At 56.7% G+C, this 15458-nt stretch overlaps 7 protein-coding genes across 7 annotated transcripts; 4 read left to right on the forward strand and 3 right to left on the reverse strand.

The window, feature by feature from the left end:
- Positions 1–813: 813 nt before the first annotated feature.
- Positions 814–1113, forward strand: VTJ04DRAFT_7240 (uncharacterized protein; the record flags this gene model as incomplete). The annotated part of the gene is made up of 1 exon (XM_069365546.1): positions 814–1113. One exon carries the CDS (start codon positions 814–816, stop codon positions 1111–1113), a length of 300 nt encoding a protein of 99 aa, XP_069216569.1.
- Positions 1114–1598: 485 nt separating this feature from the next.
- Positions 1599–3366, reverse strand: VTJ04DRAFT_7241 (uncharacterized protein; the record flags this gene model as incomplete). Its single annotated transcript, XM_069365547.1, has 4 exons — positions 1599–2390; positions 2458–2892; positions 2957–3174; positions 3255–3366. 4 exons carry the CDS (start codon positions 3364–3366, stop codon positions 1599–1601), a joined length of 1557 nt encoding a protein of 518 aa, XP_069216570.1.
- Positions 3367–4053: 687 nt separating this feature from the next.
- VTJ04DRAFT_7242 (uncharacterized protein) lies at positions 4054–5427 on the forward strand (the record flags this gene model as incomplete). The annotated part of the gene is made up of 5 exons (XM_069365548.1): positions 4054–4197; positions 4253–4286; positions 4338–4654; positions 4710–5256; positions 5309–5427. The coding sequence occupies 5 exons, from the start codon at positions 4054–4056 to the stop codon at positions 5425–5427; spliced, it is 1161 nt and encodes a 386-aa protein (XP_069216571.1).
- Positions 5428–6469: 1042 nt separating this feature from the next.
- Positions 6470–7281, forward strand: VTJ04DRAFT_7243 (uncharacterized protein; the record flags this gene model as incomplete). The annotated part of the gene is made up of 4 exons (XM_069365549.1): positions 6470–6570; positions 6795–6950; positions 7032–7098; positions 7189–7281. The coding sequence occupies 4 exons, from the start codon at positions 6470–6472 to the stop codon at positions 7279–7281; spliced, it is 417 nt and encodes a 138-aa protein (XP_069216572.1).
- Positions 7282–8340: 1059 nt separating this feature from the next.
- On the forward strand, positions 8341–10043 carry VTJ04DRAFT_7244 (uncharacterized protein; the record flags this gene model as incomplete). The annotated part of the gene is made up of 2 exons (XM_069365550.1): positions 8341–9593; positions 9665–10043. The coding sequence occupies 2 exons, from the start codon at positions 8341–8343 to the stop codon at positions 10041–10043; spliced, it is 1632 nt and encodes a 543-aa protein (XP_069216573.1).
- A 212-nt stretch (positions 10044–10255) lies between these two features.
- VTJ04DRAFT_7245 (uncharacterized protein) lies at positions 10256–11630 on the reverse strand (the record flags this gene model as incomplete). Its single annotated transcript, XM_069365551.1, has 3 exons — positions 10256–11013; positions 11189–11518; positions 11591–11630. The coding sequence occupies 3 exons, from the start codon at positions 11628–11630 to the stop codon at positions 10256–10258; spliced, it is 1128 nt and encodes a 375-aa protein (XP_069216574.1).
- A 1179-nt stretch (positions 11631–12809) lies between these two features.
- On the reverse strand, positions 12810–13932 carry VTJ04DRAFT_7246 (uncharacterized protein; the record flags this gene model as incomplete). Its single annotated transcript, XM_069365552.1, has 2 exons — positions 12810–13694; positions 13750–13932. The coding sequence occupies 2 exons, from the start codon at positions 13930–13932 to the stop codon at positions 12810–12812; spliced, it is 1068 nt and encodes a 355-aa protein (XP_069216575.1).
- Positions 13933–15458: the final 1526 nt, after the last annotated feature.

Consider the following 15458-nt stretch of genomic DNA (forward strand, 5'->3'; position numbering starts at 1 on the left):
TGATGTTTGGACCAGGGTTTGCAGTATGAACTGAGTAAAAGGGACAACACGTGGGGATGAAAGTCAAACATCACAAACAGGATCATGAGTCAAACAAGCAAAGAGGGTGACAAGAGACACTTAAATAGTAGCTGCCCATTTCAGGTGCAGTCGTGATCAAGGCGTGCCCGTACGTTTCTGACCCGGGTATCTCGGTATATACAAGACCACATAACTTTCCCCCTGCAATTCTAGAGATAACATTCGCGACAACTTAGTTCCCTTCTCCCAAGCAAGCCGAATAACTTGTGTCTAACTTAGTCCAACTACTCACGGGATGGCCATGACGGAGATAATCACCCACGTTCAGTGCTCTGCCTCTTCCAGCCGCCGAAACTTAAACGTGAACACTATTTACACCATGATTCGCGGCCGGGACTGGCACCAAGTCGTCACCAAGCGAATCATCAACAACAACCGACGCGGTGGCTTGAACCGGCAAGTCGGAGAAGAAACCATGGCCGGCGCTTTGTACGAGTGGCCTCTCTGCGGGAGACTCTTCGGGACCCTAAAGTCCCTACAACAGCACATAGACTCCGTGGCACGTAAGTCGCATTTCTTATAACATGTCGCTCTACTTCCCATCGGCTTCTTCGCTCATCACCTCTTTATTCTGCTATGGTTAAGTATTTATTTCCCCGCCGCCCCAGATCGAGAAGCCATGTACAAATGCCCGAGCAAATTTTGCACACAGGACTTCAACAGTTGTGCTGCAGTCGTCAACCATCTCGAGAGCGGGGTCTGCCATTATATGACCCCTTTACAAGTTCGCAAATGGACTCGCAAGCGCTTGCCACCAACCGCCCCATCTTCCCGTCAGCGGGCCCAACGCCGCGACACTTGATTCCGTTAGAGGCTCTCGACAGCCTTTACCAGAGCCTGGCTGCCCGTCACCTCCACGTCCTCGAGTGCCAGCATATCTTTAGCGACGATCACCAGAACATGCTGAACCAAAGACCGGACAGTCCGCCACAGGTCTTTGCCTGTATCAAATGCGAGAACTGCACGTTCACTACTCAAGAGGATCGCGATCACCACGAGAGCTACAGCCCATTACTACTGCCCGATGTCTGACCCCCACAGGACTTTGCGTGCATTCAATGCCACACCCACGCCAGCGTCAACAAGGAGACATTCTTGTTGAACTCGACTAGCTCTGAGGAGGGAAGCTTGGGAAGAACTGAAAAATCTCTGAATTGCGTTGAATTAGGAGTTGGGAGTTAAAGAGGGGAGAGAAAGCCCCGTTGAATACACGAGCAGATCTGTTAGTGGACGGGAGCTCTGACAGACCACTTGATAGGTCTTAGAAAGCCTTTCGTGATACATCTACTGGTGTTTAACTGCCTCCCAAATCACCATCACACGAACAGAGGCTTCTAAATCTTACACGTACTATTCTGCTTGCATTCCTCAACGCATTCACCCAACAGGATTAGAACGTAAGAACAATCTATTCATTCTAAATCTATGAGAAACGTGCTCCAAAACTGCGCAAACAGATTGCCACCCAAATCCTATTATCCGCCTTTCCAACCGCGAGGTCAGCAAGCACACTCCCCTCACATAGCCCACAACTCCACCATCGCATCCACCGACCCCAACGCCGCGCCCAACCCGACCTTGACCGCCCTCCTGTACTTCATCAAGAAATAAATCCCCCCGGCCAGAATCGGCGCCCCGACCAAGCCCGCAAGGCCCCTCGCCAGCAGGCGGCCCTGGCGCTCGCTCTTGGCCACCACCTCCGAGTACCGTTCGTTGCCGAACGACACGCGCGCGTACTTGGTCTGCCACCCCAGCGAGGGCGCGTACTTGGACAGCGTCTCCTCGAGGAACTTGCGCAGGCGGTAGGCGGGGGAGAGCACCGACGCGCGCATCTCGACGTAATTTTGCAGCGCGAGGTCGTTGATGGCGTGCGCGTCGGGCACGCGGACGGAGGTGTACTCGGCCAGGGCGCGGGCGCGGGTTACCGCGGGGGAGGAGGATGTATCGCCCGCGGTGACGGCGCTGACCTCCTCGTCCTGGCGGGCGTGTTTGTCCAGGGTGTCGAACAGGATGCGCACGTCCTCGAAACCCGCGTTCATCCCTTGCCCGTAGAAGGGGACCATGGCGTGGGCGGCGTCGCCGACCAGCACGACGGACGAGCCGTAGCTGTGCGGTTTGCACTTGATGCTGATGAGAGGGAGATGTGGGTTGCGCTGGAACTGGGCGATCAGCTCCGCCGGCGGAATCAGGGATGTCACGCCGGGGAAGTGCTTGTCGAAGAACGGCGGCACGAGGGCGCCTGAGGGGTCGGACTCCAGATACTCGTACAGGTGGCCCGGGGCGAAGAGGGTGCATGTGAAGGAGCCATCCTATGTGAGGGGTTAATGGCTTCAGAGGTCCTGGGAGGGTTAATGAAAAGGGGTGAGTTGTTCTCACCTGGTTAGGCAGTGCGATGAACATAAACTCCTTGCCGGGCCAGATGTGGAGGTGGTTCGGGGAGATGGCAAACCGGGATTTGAAGTCCGCGTCCGGCGAGGTCATCTTGGGTTCAATGTGGAACTCGCACCAGATAGCATCAATGTACTGTTGTTGGTAGTCCATGCGGGTGAACTTCATCATGTGGTAGCGGACGGCCGAGTGGGCGCCGTCGGCGCCGATCATGAAGTCGAAATCGACCTCAATCTCGCGGGCACGCTGGCCCTTGGCGGCGGCGGCGCCATTCCCATTCTCGCGCACCTCGAACCAGGCTTTGTTCTTACGGAAGTCGGCTCCCGTGAGCTTGTGGCCGAAGTGGAACGTCACGTTGGGCATCTCCTCGAGGATATCGAGGAGGAGCCTGTTGAGGCCACCGCGGTCGATGGCGCGGATGCACTGAGGCGCTCATTCAGTACATGGCCGGACAGAGGCTTCATACATTTAATAGTAGTGCACTTACACGCCCATGGGCGTCGTAGTCCTGCGGCTCCTCGTACAGGTCGCCATTTACACGGCGGCCGTGGATCATGCGGCCGCGCATGGGGATGGTAGCACTCATGACATGCTCGACGAGCCGTGGTTGACCGGCATGACGCATGGCATTGATGCCGCGTTCCGACACGGCCAGGTTAATGGATTTGGTGAAGTTGAGTGGCGTGGTTGAAGGATCCCTCAGATCTGCAGCTGGGTTTCAGTGCTTCTGGTTCTGCGCTGCGCTGTGCGACCAAGATATTGGAACTCCAATATGCTTCACTCACCACTGCGCAACTCGTAAATATCAACTTGATGGCCCCGGTTGGCGGCATACAAGGCGGCCAGAGAGCCCACGGGCCCGCCTCCGACGACGACGATTTTCTGTTGTTGAGGCATTATTGGATGAGATAGATGGTGATATATTTCATGAAGAACAACTAGGTTGATGGGGGATGGGCAACATCAGACTATGTATTATACATACAGCACAACGGCGACCAAAGACAATGTGGCGAGTCTATGAATAAGCTCCAGGATAAACATTTAAAACATTTTAGACTTTTAAGCTCGCTCAAGCAACTCGGCTCAGCAACCTCCCGCTCCATGGATGTCGGCTCAGACCCACAGTCTCGGCTTGGATCGGGCGGTTGGTGCCGCCGTCTCGTGCAAACCAACTGATGACGGAACTTCCAGTTTGAAAGGTCCTGGACTGAGAAAAAGGTCCAGCCCGTGATTTTGGTGGTGCGGCGGGGCGCCCTGGGTGGAAGGTGGGTCTCGCCGCTGCCGTTCGCTGTGCCCCACCAGCTGAGAATCTGCCCGCCGGCCCCGCCACCAGCATCCATCCAGTCGCTCGGCCCTTGTCAAAATGTTTTGACCCTGCAAGGTTCACCACCATCCACCCAAGGCAGAAGTGTCTGGTTGGAACCGACATTCTTGTTCTTCTTTGATACTCGATTCTTTTATTATTTCGAATTTAGCAACCTTCAACGCTCGTCGACGACGGCTGTCCCCGTCGAATCCCTTACTCGACCCCGTCCCTCCACCTGGTCCCTCGCTGCGTCCGAGTCTTTTCGCCGATCCTCCATGGCCGAGGAACCCCCAACGAAGCGCAAGTGCCTCGGCGCCGGCTGCGAGAACGAGGCCACCTCGTTGCAATGTCCCAAATGTCTCGCTCTCGGGATCAAGGATAGCTACTTTTGCTCTCAGGAGTGCTTCAAGAAGAACTGGGTAGGTTGAGGTCTGGCTGCCGCTAGATGATGCCCCGCAGCTAACAGTGAGCCAGGCTACCCACAAGTCCATGCACAAGACAGAGACGAGTATATTGCACCGCTTCTTCCCTCCAAAGGCTGTATCTAAACCGGATCCAGAAACTGGCTTCTACAATCCCTTCCCCAACTTCCCCTTCACCGGCCCGTTGCGACCCGTCTATCCCTTGTCTCCACGACGCGAGGTCCCCAAGTCGATACCTCACCCCGACTATGCTGAGGACGGTATTCCCAAGCATGGCCGCTCGCTCGTCCGCTCCAACAAGATTACCCAGCTGGACGCCAAGGGGCAGGAGGCCATGCGCAAGGTGTGCCGCCTGGCCCGAGAAGTCCTGGACATTGCCGCTGCTGCCATCCGACCGGGAATCACCACCGACGAGATCGACGCGATAGTACACCAGGCCTGCATTGAGCGCAATGTATGTCGATAGCGCGTTCCACGTGTCGAGTTTGGTGAAAGCTGACCACCGCCAGGCTTATCCGTCGCCCCTGAACTACAACCACTTTCCTAAATCGGTGTGCACGTCAGTCAACGAGGTCATTTGCCACGGCATCCCAGATCAGCGCGTTCTGCTCGACGGCGACATCATTAATCTCGACGTGACTCTTTACCACGAGGGCTACCACGGCGACCTCAACGAGACGTACTACGTCGGCGACCGCGCCAAGGCGGATCCGGACTCGGTGCGGGTGGTGGAGACGGCGCGCGAGTGTCTGGAGGAGGCCATTAAGCTCGTCAAGCCCGGCACGCTGTTCCGCGAGTTTGGCAACGTCATCGAGGCGCACGCCAAGTCGCGGGGCTGCAGCGTCATCCGCACCTATGTCGGCCACGGCATCAACACCATCTTCCACTGCCCGCCCAACATTCCGCACTACGCCAAGAACAAGGCCGTCGGCGAGTGCAAGCCCGGCATGACCTTCACCATCGAGCCCATGATTGCCCTCGGCAAGTACCGCGACGTGACGTGGCCGGATAACTGGACGAGCACCACCATTGACGGCAAGAGAACCGCGCAGTTTGGTAAGTCGTTTGATTGCGGCATCCAAGTGTTTGCGCTGACCGGGATACACAGAGCATACGTTGTTGGTGACGGAGACGGGTGTCGAGGTTCTGACGGCGCGCAAGCCCGATTCTCCTGGAGGACCCGTTCCGATGCCGACCCCGGCGCCGGCGACCAACGGGTCGAGTTAAGGGAGTTCCGAGGGGATTCGATACTTAGAGCGTTGTCCTTCATTGACCATTTACGCATCGTATCTCATGATGACATGCTGGATGGGCGGTACTTTTGTGATACCCAGCGCTGGTAGTGCAGCACAGCGCTCCCACGCTACTCTGAGTTCCATGCTTCCCGGTCCCCATATGTTTGGTTCCAGGTTCTCCTCCTCGAGGAATGAGATGGCGGTTGTCCTCCATGATGATCAAGTCCGTACGTAGACCACGGGTTTTACCGGAGCTGGCCAGCGAATGCTCTGGACCGGCACTCCGGTTTGCTTTGATGCCTCAGTGTGGGATTCACGTGCAGCATGAAGCAACCCCCCAAATGGCGACCCAATCATTGCCTCGCAAGGCTCCAGGCAAGGTCACAGCCGACGCGGCAGGCGAAAGAGTCCGGAGGAGCTTTGACCACCCCGAGTCGGGCGGAAGCGGCGCTCTTCGGGCGGGTTTCGTGGGGGGGAGGACGCCCCACTTGCATCATTTTCCCAGCTCGGGCTCTGCCAACCACCACCAACCACCAGCTTCAGGTTCCAGGTTTGCAATCTTTCACAGCCTGGGCTGCTTCTGCTGCGCACAACAACCTGGAACAACAAGGCCTTGACTTATCTGTCCTCTTCGAGTCTGCCCATATATCCCGAGAGACAATAGGAAAGAAAAAAAAAACACTTCGGTCAAAAGGGTTGTCATCTTGCATTTTCTCCTGTCCCAAAAGACCACACAAGTTCAGGTCCATATCTCTCTTCTCTTGTTCCTCCACTCTGCAGCCCAATTCGTTCGCGCAGCCCACCGACTGGCCCACATCCCCGAGCTCACCAACTTCCGACTCCGTCATCGTGCCAAACTCTCCAAAAGTCGCTGCCCGCACACACCGCAACCGGCGCACTAGACTCCCCCCTGAACTGCTCGCACGTCGCAAAAGCCGACAGCCGCTACCATTCTTGTCTCTGTTCACTCGACGGACGACTACTACTACACCAACCGACACCACTGAACATCAGCTGCTGAGCAAACCGCCAACATGTCGGGCGAGGCGTGGTTATACCTCTTTGCCGTCATCATAAACGCGGTCAACCTGTTCCTGCAGGTCTTCTTCACCATCATGTACAGCGATCTGGAATGGTATGCGCCCCATCTCTTCCTCTGACGCCGCGATCAGCACCCGCAGGACGAGACAGGAGCGCGAGGTGGTGCTGGGGTGTCAGCTTCAGAGCAAAAAGCTATCTGGAGCTGGCTGAACCCCGCCGCACCATGACGCCATCCCTGACCGTTGCCTGCGAGCTGTTTCCTCCCACCACAACCTCCCTTCACAAAGCAAGACTGGATGCTAACCCGGATCGCGACAGTGACTACATCAACCCTATCGATCTCTGCAACCGCCTCAACACCTACATCATCCCCGAGGTCGTCGTCCATGGCTTCCTGACCTTCCTGTTCTTGATCAACGGATATTGGCTGCCCCTGATCCTCAACCTGCCTCTGCTGGGTTGGAACGTTAAGAAGTGCGTATCTCTGTGTTGCGATAAGGGCGAACGCCCGATGTGATGGGGAAGCGGCGGGGTGCTGACAGCGACGTAACACAGGATCATCGACAACACCCACCTCCTGGATGCCACCGAGATCTTTAGGAAGCTCAATGTGCACAAGAAGGTACGAAGCCATCCACCCCCAAGCATGGCCGTCCTACAGCGCACTAGTTCCAGGGACAGGACTGACGTGATTTTTTTTTCCGACCTGCAGGAATCCTTCACAAAGCTCGGTTTCCACCTTGTCCTGTTCTTCTTCTACCTCTACAGCATGATCGTCGCCTTGATCCGGGATGAGGCCCACTAAGCGTGTCCCTCTTCTCGCTCAATACGGCCCCGGCGCGCACTCTGGCTGGCTCACGAGGTGGCGGCGCCGCGCTGGGATGTCCCAGGCTCTACACCCATGATGTGATACCATGACAGACACCCTGTGTGTGGGTTAGCCAGGGGCTCGGACGGTTTGATCTGTATAGAGAGGGGGTTTTCCTTCCCGGGTGGTCGGATGAGGCAGGTCAGGTGGGTGTACGGTTTATGTTGCTATGTTTGGTAATGGCGGGGCAAACTCGGACGAGGACAACGGACGAAGACACGACGGGGAGAATGAGAAACGCCACGACGACAAACACAAACAACATAGGCGGGCTAATGGATGGATGTTTATTGATTCTGCTCCGGGCGATGGGAGGGCAAGTGGACAAGAAAAAAACCCCACTCACTCCCCATTCCAATGAAGTTTTTGCTGCGTGGGAGAAGATAGCTGGATATGCGCACTCCGCTGGATACCTTGTATCTAGACCTTTTCAGTTCAGGCTTGTTGGGGCTTGCTCGGGTTGTCTCCTCTGTCGTATCCTGTACTTCTTCTGTGGCTGTTTTGGGGTTTTTGGATGGGCTGGGTTCAGGGAGGATGGGTGGTGGGTAAGGAGGTAGGTTTTCCGTCTTTGTTTAGGTGGGAGTTTGCGGTGTTCTCACGAATGCGATATGGTACATAAAGTAATCTCGGTGCCTCAGAACCCTGTCCCTGTCCTCGACTCTACACCGGAAAGACGAGTCTATGAGACGGTGATGTGTGTGTGTGTGTGTTGTATCCGACGCGGGAGGATGGTGACGGGAGTTGATGTGGCCCGTGCGCCTGGCCCGGTTTTGATGTCTTGGCGCCATCTTATCGTTGCTCCTCTCGACGATTTCCAATCCCAGCAATCCACCAAGGTTCCCAGCTTCAACCATCAACCACAAAAGAATAGCACCACTTCGGCAGGCCGGCACGGGATCCTCATCAACCTTCGTCCACCCTTTGTTTTTCTCTTCTTTTCCTTTTCCCTCTGACACCGACCGCCGAATAATCATCCACTCGACAACCCCAACAACCATGGCCGACTTTGGCGAATACGCCCCGAACCGGCCTGTCCAAGATGCCCTCATCGTGCGCGAGAACCAAGAGCCAGACCATGCCGTCGTGCCCTACACCGCCGAAAACCTCGCCCGCCCGCGCCTTGGGCCCGCGAACCCCTTCCGCGACGACTCGACGCCCGCTTCGCTCAAGCGCAAGAACGTCCTGACCGGCCACGCCGAGGAAACCTTCATCTCGGAACACACCTTCCGCGCAAAACACCGCGCCGTCGAGCGCGCCGGCGCCCAGGGCCCTCAGCGCGAAATGGCTATGAACAACCGCGAGCGGAAGGAGCTGCATAAGAAGCTCCGCGCCGAAAGGGAAGGGAAGGGGGACGCGACGATTGCGGATGGTGATGGCGCGTATGTTGGCCCGTGGGCGAGGTATAAGAAGGAGAGGTATGAGGAGGTGGAGCTTGGGGAGGATGAGGAGCTGGGCAGCGGGGAGGAGTATGAGATTGTGGAGGTGGAGGAGGGTGAAGATGACGAGGTTGTGCCCAGCGGGACGGTCGTGCAGGCGCCGGCTCCCGCGCTCGCGAAACGGCAGGAGGTGGAAGCCGTCGGCGCGGAAACGACAGAGTTTCTCGGCTCGAACGAGTACGACTACCTCGGCCGGACGTACATGCACGTCCCGCAAGACCTGGGCTTCTCGCTGTCCAAGGAGCCCGGGAGCGTCACCAACTACATCCCAAAGAAGCTCTTTTACACGTGGAAGGCGCACACAAAACCCGTCACGGCGCTGCGGCTGTTCCCGCGGTCGAGCCATCTCGGCCTCACGGGCGCGGCGGACGGAGCTATCAAGATCTGGGACGTCTATCGCGACAGGGAAGTGCTGCGCTCGTATGTCGGGCATAACAAGGCGGTTACGGACCTGTCGTTCAACAACGACGGCACCAAGTTCTTGTCGGGCGGGTTTGATCGGAGGATTCGGCTCTGGGATACGGAGACGGGGCAGTGTGTTAATCGGTTCAACTGCGGCAAGACGCCGCACGTTATCAAGTTCAACCCGTCGTCGGAGAACGGTCACGAGTTTCTGGCAGGTCTGTCCGACAACCGGATTCTGCAGTACGATAGCCGCGCCGGGCCAGGGACGGTGCAGGAGTATGACCATCACTTGGGGGCTATCAATACCATCGAGTTTATCGATGAGAGCCGCAGGTTCATGTCCACGTCTGATGACCGGTCGCTGCGCGTATGGGAGTATGGTATTCCGGTTGAGATCAAAACGATCAGGTATGTTTCTCTCTCTCTTTTGTTTCTTGCCATTCCGCGACATGACATGACATGGCTAACCCGTCCCATAGCGAACCCGACATGTTTGCGCTCACCAAATCCGCCCAGCACCCAAGCGGCAAGTACGTGCTGTACCAGTGCAGCGACAACTCCATCGTGGCGTACTCGGCGGGGCCCGAAAAGTTCCGGCAGCACCGCAGCAAGGCGTGGCGCGGGCACAACACGGCGGGCAGCGCCATCGGGCTCACGTGCAGCCCGGACGGCAAGTTTGTGGCGTCGGGCGACACGGGCGGCAGTGTTTGTTTTTGGGACTTCAAGTCGTGCAAGCTGTACAGCAAGATCGCGGTCGACGCCGCGGGCGGCGCCGTCAACTGCGTCGCGTGGTCCGAGCAGGAGACGAGTAAGGTGTTTACGGCGGGGGCGAAGGGGGATGTTAAGATGTGGGATTGATGAGTGGGTACGGGGATTATACCACAGTAGACGGGAATCATTATGGATTGTGTAAGTTTTGGGTTTCTTGATCATTCATGAACATACATACATACGGCGGATTGTGAAACGGTACGGTATAGAGCAGAATTAATGAACCTTCATCCTCCTAGCAACACCCGTTTTCTCTCTCCAAGGAGTCCACCTATTACTCTTTCATCCTACCTACCTATCTACCCTTGCACGCCCTCCGTCTCGGAAATGCGGAAAACATACTTCACCGCGCTCGCCTTGCCCGACTTGAGGTTCTTCAGCGCCGTCTCGATGCCCCCCAGCCCGCCCGGCACCACCTCGTGCCGCTGCGGGCGGAACCAGCCCTCCTGCAGCCCGCGCGCAAAGTAGCGGAAGTAGACGTAGCCAAAGTCCTTGCCGTGGTCCTTGTGCACGTCGCCCACCATGGTCAGGCTCGCCTCCACCCCCTGGGGGAGAACTTCCGCGGCTTTCTTCTCGGCGTCCCAGAGGACGTAGGTGGTTTTGCTTCCTGAAGAGGTGTTGGTGTTGGAGCTGAAGAGTTGGGTGTACGCCTTGCCGAGGTCGGCGATGCTGGTTTTTTCTTCGGAGACCGCGTCCAAGGCGAACACGGGGCCGATGTTTTGGTTGTTGTTGCTGCTGTAGTGCTTGCGGACAGCATTGACGATGCCCTTGACCACCGCGTCGCTGCCCTCGCGGTAGTCGAGCACGACGTCGCCCTTGTCCGGGGACAGGAAGCCCGAGACGTAGTCCTTGGCTCGGCCAGCGACGGCGATGATGGGGTGCAGGTTGCTCCGCAAAGCGAGCTGCACGGCGTAGATGCCCACGGCGGAGGAGGCGCCGTAGATGATGAGGGGCCCCGGGGAAGGGGTTCCCGGGGGAGACCAGGGCTCGGGCAGGCGCAGGCGATTGTAGAGGGCGATGGCGGAGGTCATGGCGGCGAGGGGGATGGCGGCTGCTTCTTGGGGGGTGTTAATATCTGGTTCTCTCTTTTTATCTCGTTTTGTCTCACGAGCTTTGGTGGCTCGGTCGATCTATCGATCGAACCAAAGCCAACAAACACAACAGCTCCAGATCGGACGGGAAACAAGACAGAAAAAGACATCATCAGAACATCAAAACAAAAAAAAACCTACCCTCAAACGACGTCTCCTTCGGAATATGAAACGTCGTATGCTGCCACGCAACCGCATACTCGGCATAACTGCCTCCTCCCGTCCGCATCTCGTGGAACGCAGCCACGCGGTCGCCGGGCTTGAACTCAAACACTTTTGCGCCGACCTGCTCGACGATGCCCGCGATGTCGTCCCCTTCGTTGGTCCATTTCTCCGGGTCGTTGTCGTCGCTCCCGAAATACTCGGGGATCTTCCAGTCCTTGGGGTTGCTCCCGGACACGACCACGCGGATGAGCACCTGGTCCTCGTTGATTAGGGGGGTGGGGGTGTCACGGATTTTGACCGTTGGGCCTGGGGGTGGTGCTTAGTGGTGGTGATGGTCAAGGTGGGAGGTGAGGGGGAGGGAGGGATATGGTACAGTACCCTTGCCGACGACGGCTTCTTTCATCGTTGCGGCGGACATTTTGGGGGGGTTTTGGTGGTTAAGAGGGGGGTTGTAATGAGTTGAGTTCAAAATGTGACGTCGACGTGGAGTTAGAGGGAAGTTGTTCACTGAGCTCTTGGTTTGAAAATGGGTACCTTTGAAGACAAAGTGGGTGATAGTAGTTGGTGCTTCGACAAATCGGAAACTCGAGGTAGCAGTACTATGTTATTTATATCCCCTTCAATCCTCGCGTCTCCCGTCCGATATGATGATACACAAGTATTCATGAATGATGTTATGCATTTGTCATCCACGGGGCCATCGAAGAAGCCGAGCACGATCCAGTTTTCCCCCCGCCTTCTACGTTCACACGCACTTGTAACCTTTCTCCAACTGCGTATTTACTTGGCTATGGGGGGCTCCATCGAATGACGCCATTCCGTCTGGGAGCTTGCCGTCCGATTCTCCACTTCTGCAACGCAGAGTGAGTGGAACGGTGTTGCGGCGAGGTTCTCCCCACCTCGAAGCGACAAGACGTCACGTTCTGGCATGCTCATGTCCTCGGCGTGCAGTAGCGTGTTACTAGATGGTGGGATACCACGCCGGGTTAAGAGATGAGTGTTTTGGGTATAAGTTTGGGATAAGGAGATTATTGCTTAGACTCTGTTCTTGTCTGGCTCATATGGGAGATCCAGAGGATATGTTGCAGTTGTTATCTGTGTCTGTGCCAATGACGACGTCATAGGTTGGTGTAACCAGAGCCCCATTTTGTTGATCCTTTTAATGAATGGATCTAACAATACGAGGAACAAGTTGATAAGTCACTGATTGCTAAACATTGATATCTGAGGATAGAGTGGACGATGCTGAGTCAGTATGAGAGACCTCTAGCCCCACTGAGATCTTGGTTTTGTTTGTCTTCAACACGTCAAGAGGCGTCACAAGTACGGTTCACAAATCACAAATCACAAGCACTTAGGTGAAAACACATATTCCCGAAAGCAATCCCTGACTCCATTGAAACGCTATGGTAGCCCTGAAACGGCATGGCATGCCTGACCCAACCGGACAGCGCCAAATGCGAGAAGAGAAAATGAAAACAACCCCTTGACAAGCTAACAAACTTTTGCCTCACCAACCCCAACTCACAACAACTTCATCTCTGATCCATTACCCCCAACCACCTCAACAGCCCACTCTCCTTTACGGAGTAGCTATTTAAACAGTAACATCAACATTCGGGAAGCCCAACAAGCTGTTCCAGGTGCGCGCGGTGTCAGCATTGCGGGTGCCGAGCGCCTGGATCTGCGCCTGCGCCGAGCGGCAGAGGTCCTTGGCGGCCTGGTTGGCGTTGCAGATGTTGGTCAGCTCGTCGCAGATGCGGTTGGTGATGATGTTGGGGTTGAGCGCCTCCTGCTGGCGCGAGGAAATCTGCGGGTCGCGCGACTGGAAGGTGAACTCGGTGGCCGGGCGCCCGCCGAGACCGCCCACGAACTTGATGGTCGGGTCGCACGTGCCGAAGTCGACGCCCTGGGCAGCGTTGTTGTTGTTGTTACCGCCGTTGTTGTTGTTATTGTTGTTGTTGTTGCCGGCGTCGGCGGTGGGGGCAACGATAATGGTGGTCAGGGTGGTCTGGACCTGCTGGCAGCGGTTGCCGCCGTTGTTGTTGTTGTTGTTGCCGTTGTTATTGTTGTTGCCATTGTTGTTGTTGTTGCCGTTGTTGTTGTTATTGTTGTTGTTTCCACCGTTGTTACCACCACCCGGTGCCGCAGCCGTCGACCCGTCCAAGCCCTGGAGGGTGAAGTTGCTGAAGCCGTTGGCGATGGCGACGTCGGCAACGCTCAGTCCGTTGGCGTTGAAGGGGTTCTGCAGGGAGCGGGCAGAGTTGGCGTTCTCAATGTCCGAGCCGACGACGGCCGGGTCCACCAGGGGGACGATGCCGCGCAGCTCGGGGGTAGCCGGGAGGCTGGGGTCCGAGCAGATGGTCGGGATGTTGACGGCGAAGGGGTTGAAGTTCTTCTCGGCCGCGACGAGAGCCTTGGCGGCATCAATGACGGCGGGATCGTTGCCGAGGGTGGCGACGATCTGGTCGGCAAGCTGGAGCTGTTGTGGGAGTTAGTTACTGTTTCCAATAGCTATGGGAGTCTGTTTATCTTACCTTAGCGCAGGCATTGGCACCAGCAAGCAGCACACCGGGGGTCTGGCCGGCGAGAGTGGCGGCCTGGCCGGGCTGACCAAAGTTGCCCAGAGCCTGGACGAGGTTGGCAACAGCCTGCTCCTGGCCGAAGCGGGCCTCGACATAAGCCACCAGGGCAACGAAAGCAAAAGCCTTGGAGAACATGTTGATGATTGATCGGGAAAAAAAAGTATAAGCTCAAGAGACAAAGAGCTGAACCAGTCGAACGCCGTGGAGAGAATCGAAAACCGACCAAGCGGTTGTAGAGAACGAATAAAGTTGGAAGCGAAAAAAAGAGAGAGAACGAAGCGAAAGTTCACAGAACTGGAAAGACCGGAATCCCAAAGAACGAAGGCGAACAACTTGTTGGCTAAGCAAGAGAGAGAGATTCAAGACCAGAGGATGAACAACCAAGTTATATACAACTGTCATGACAGGGAGTCATGGACGACAGCCCACCATTGCAGCCACTCCCCTAATGGCGATCATACTGGCGCTAGCTGGCACGTCGACTCCCACCCGGGTTCGCGGCCGTGCCCTGTCTGGGGGATCAAAGCGAGTCTCCTTGGGAGCTTGGAGCGGGATGCTCCCCCAACGACGGCCGCGACTCCCGGGGCCTGAGGTGTCATCTGATGTCCGGGTGACATCAGTGGGAAACCAGCGTCGTTGCGAACAAGGGGACGGCGATCCGAGGCGAGAAGAGCCGCTTGCCTAAACCCATGGCGCTGGAAGGGGGGTTGGTCTGGACGTTCGAGAAGTGGAACTACTTACATCGGCGTAGGAGGCTTCCGAGCGCGTGGGACGGTTTGGCGGCTGCCCTTAGCGGCAGTCTTGGCCGGTGAGGCTCCGCGGTTGGGGGTGGGCGAGTTTCAAGGAGACCGCCCAAGGCGCGCAGACTCTTGGCCAGACCAGACTGACGACAACATGTTTGGGGATGCCCCGACGTTAGCGATCTGCCTGCGTGAGTGGGGGTGCGGCTCACGGGCCCAGAACCCAGGACAGGGGTGTGCGAGGTGATGCTGGCCGCCTCAGAATGGCCGGGGGTTGTTGGGAATCCAGGTTAGTGATGTGTTGATTCTGGGTTGAGCGCCGGCCGTTGCTGCAATGGGATCTTCGAAACACTTGACCGTCTGAACTTGACGGAAACGCGCCGGGGGAATGTTTCTGTTGTGATCCGCAAGCGCAAACTCGGGCCATTCATTCTCATCAACAAGCTGGCCCGGGGTTGCGCACGGAAGACCTTGGGACTTCGGAACAAACATACCGCGCCGCAGGATTAGACATCCGGGTTCACTCTCGACTTGGTTTGACACATTTCAGGTTGAACCTGGAAATCGTCTTCAACACAACTTCCAGTGGCTTGAGTGTTGAAGATGTGAACCGTGCGCCTTCTCAGGGGTTCAAGCTTACACTAGCGCCCGTGCCAAGCGGTGCCAGTCAACCTCTTGGTCCAACGTTAGGATTGCATTCGGGATCTTCGGGAAGCTGTCATCTTCATGATCCTCTCATTTCGCCCCCGGGCATGGAGAAATATGCTTTCGAAGCAAACAATCGCATATCGCCCTCGCCTGCCCTCTTCTCCTCAACTCATTGGCATCGTTGGTGGAGTATGGGGAGCATCGTCGGCCATCAAGGTGCTTTCACTTTTTTCTTCAGCTCCTCACTTCTTCCCCTGGCGGCTCGGGATCTCC

Source organism: Mycothermus thermophilus (genome assembly GCF_041956435.1).
Source record: "Mycothermus thermophilus strain CBS 625.91 unplaced genomic scaffold VTJ04scaffold_5, whole genome shotgun sequence".
NCBI lineage: Eukaryota > Fungi > Ascomycota > Sordariomycetes > Sordariales > Chaetomiaceae > Mycothermus > Mycothermus thermophilus.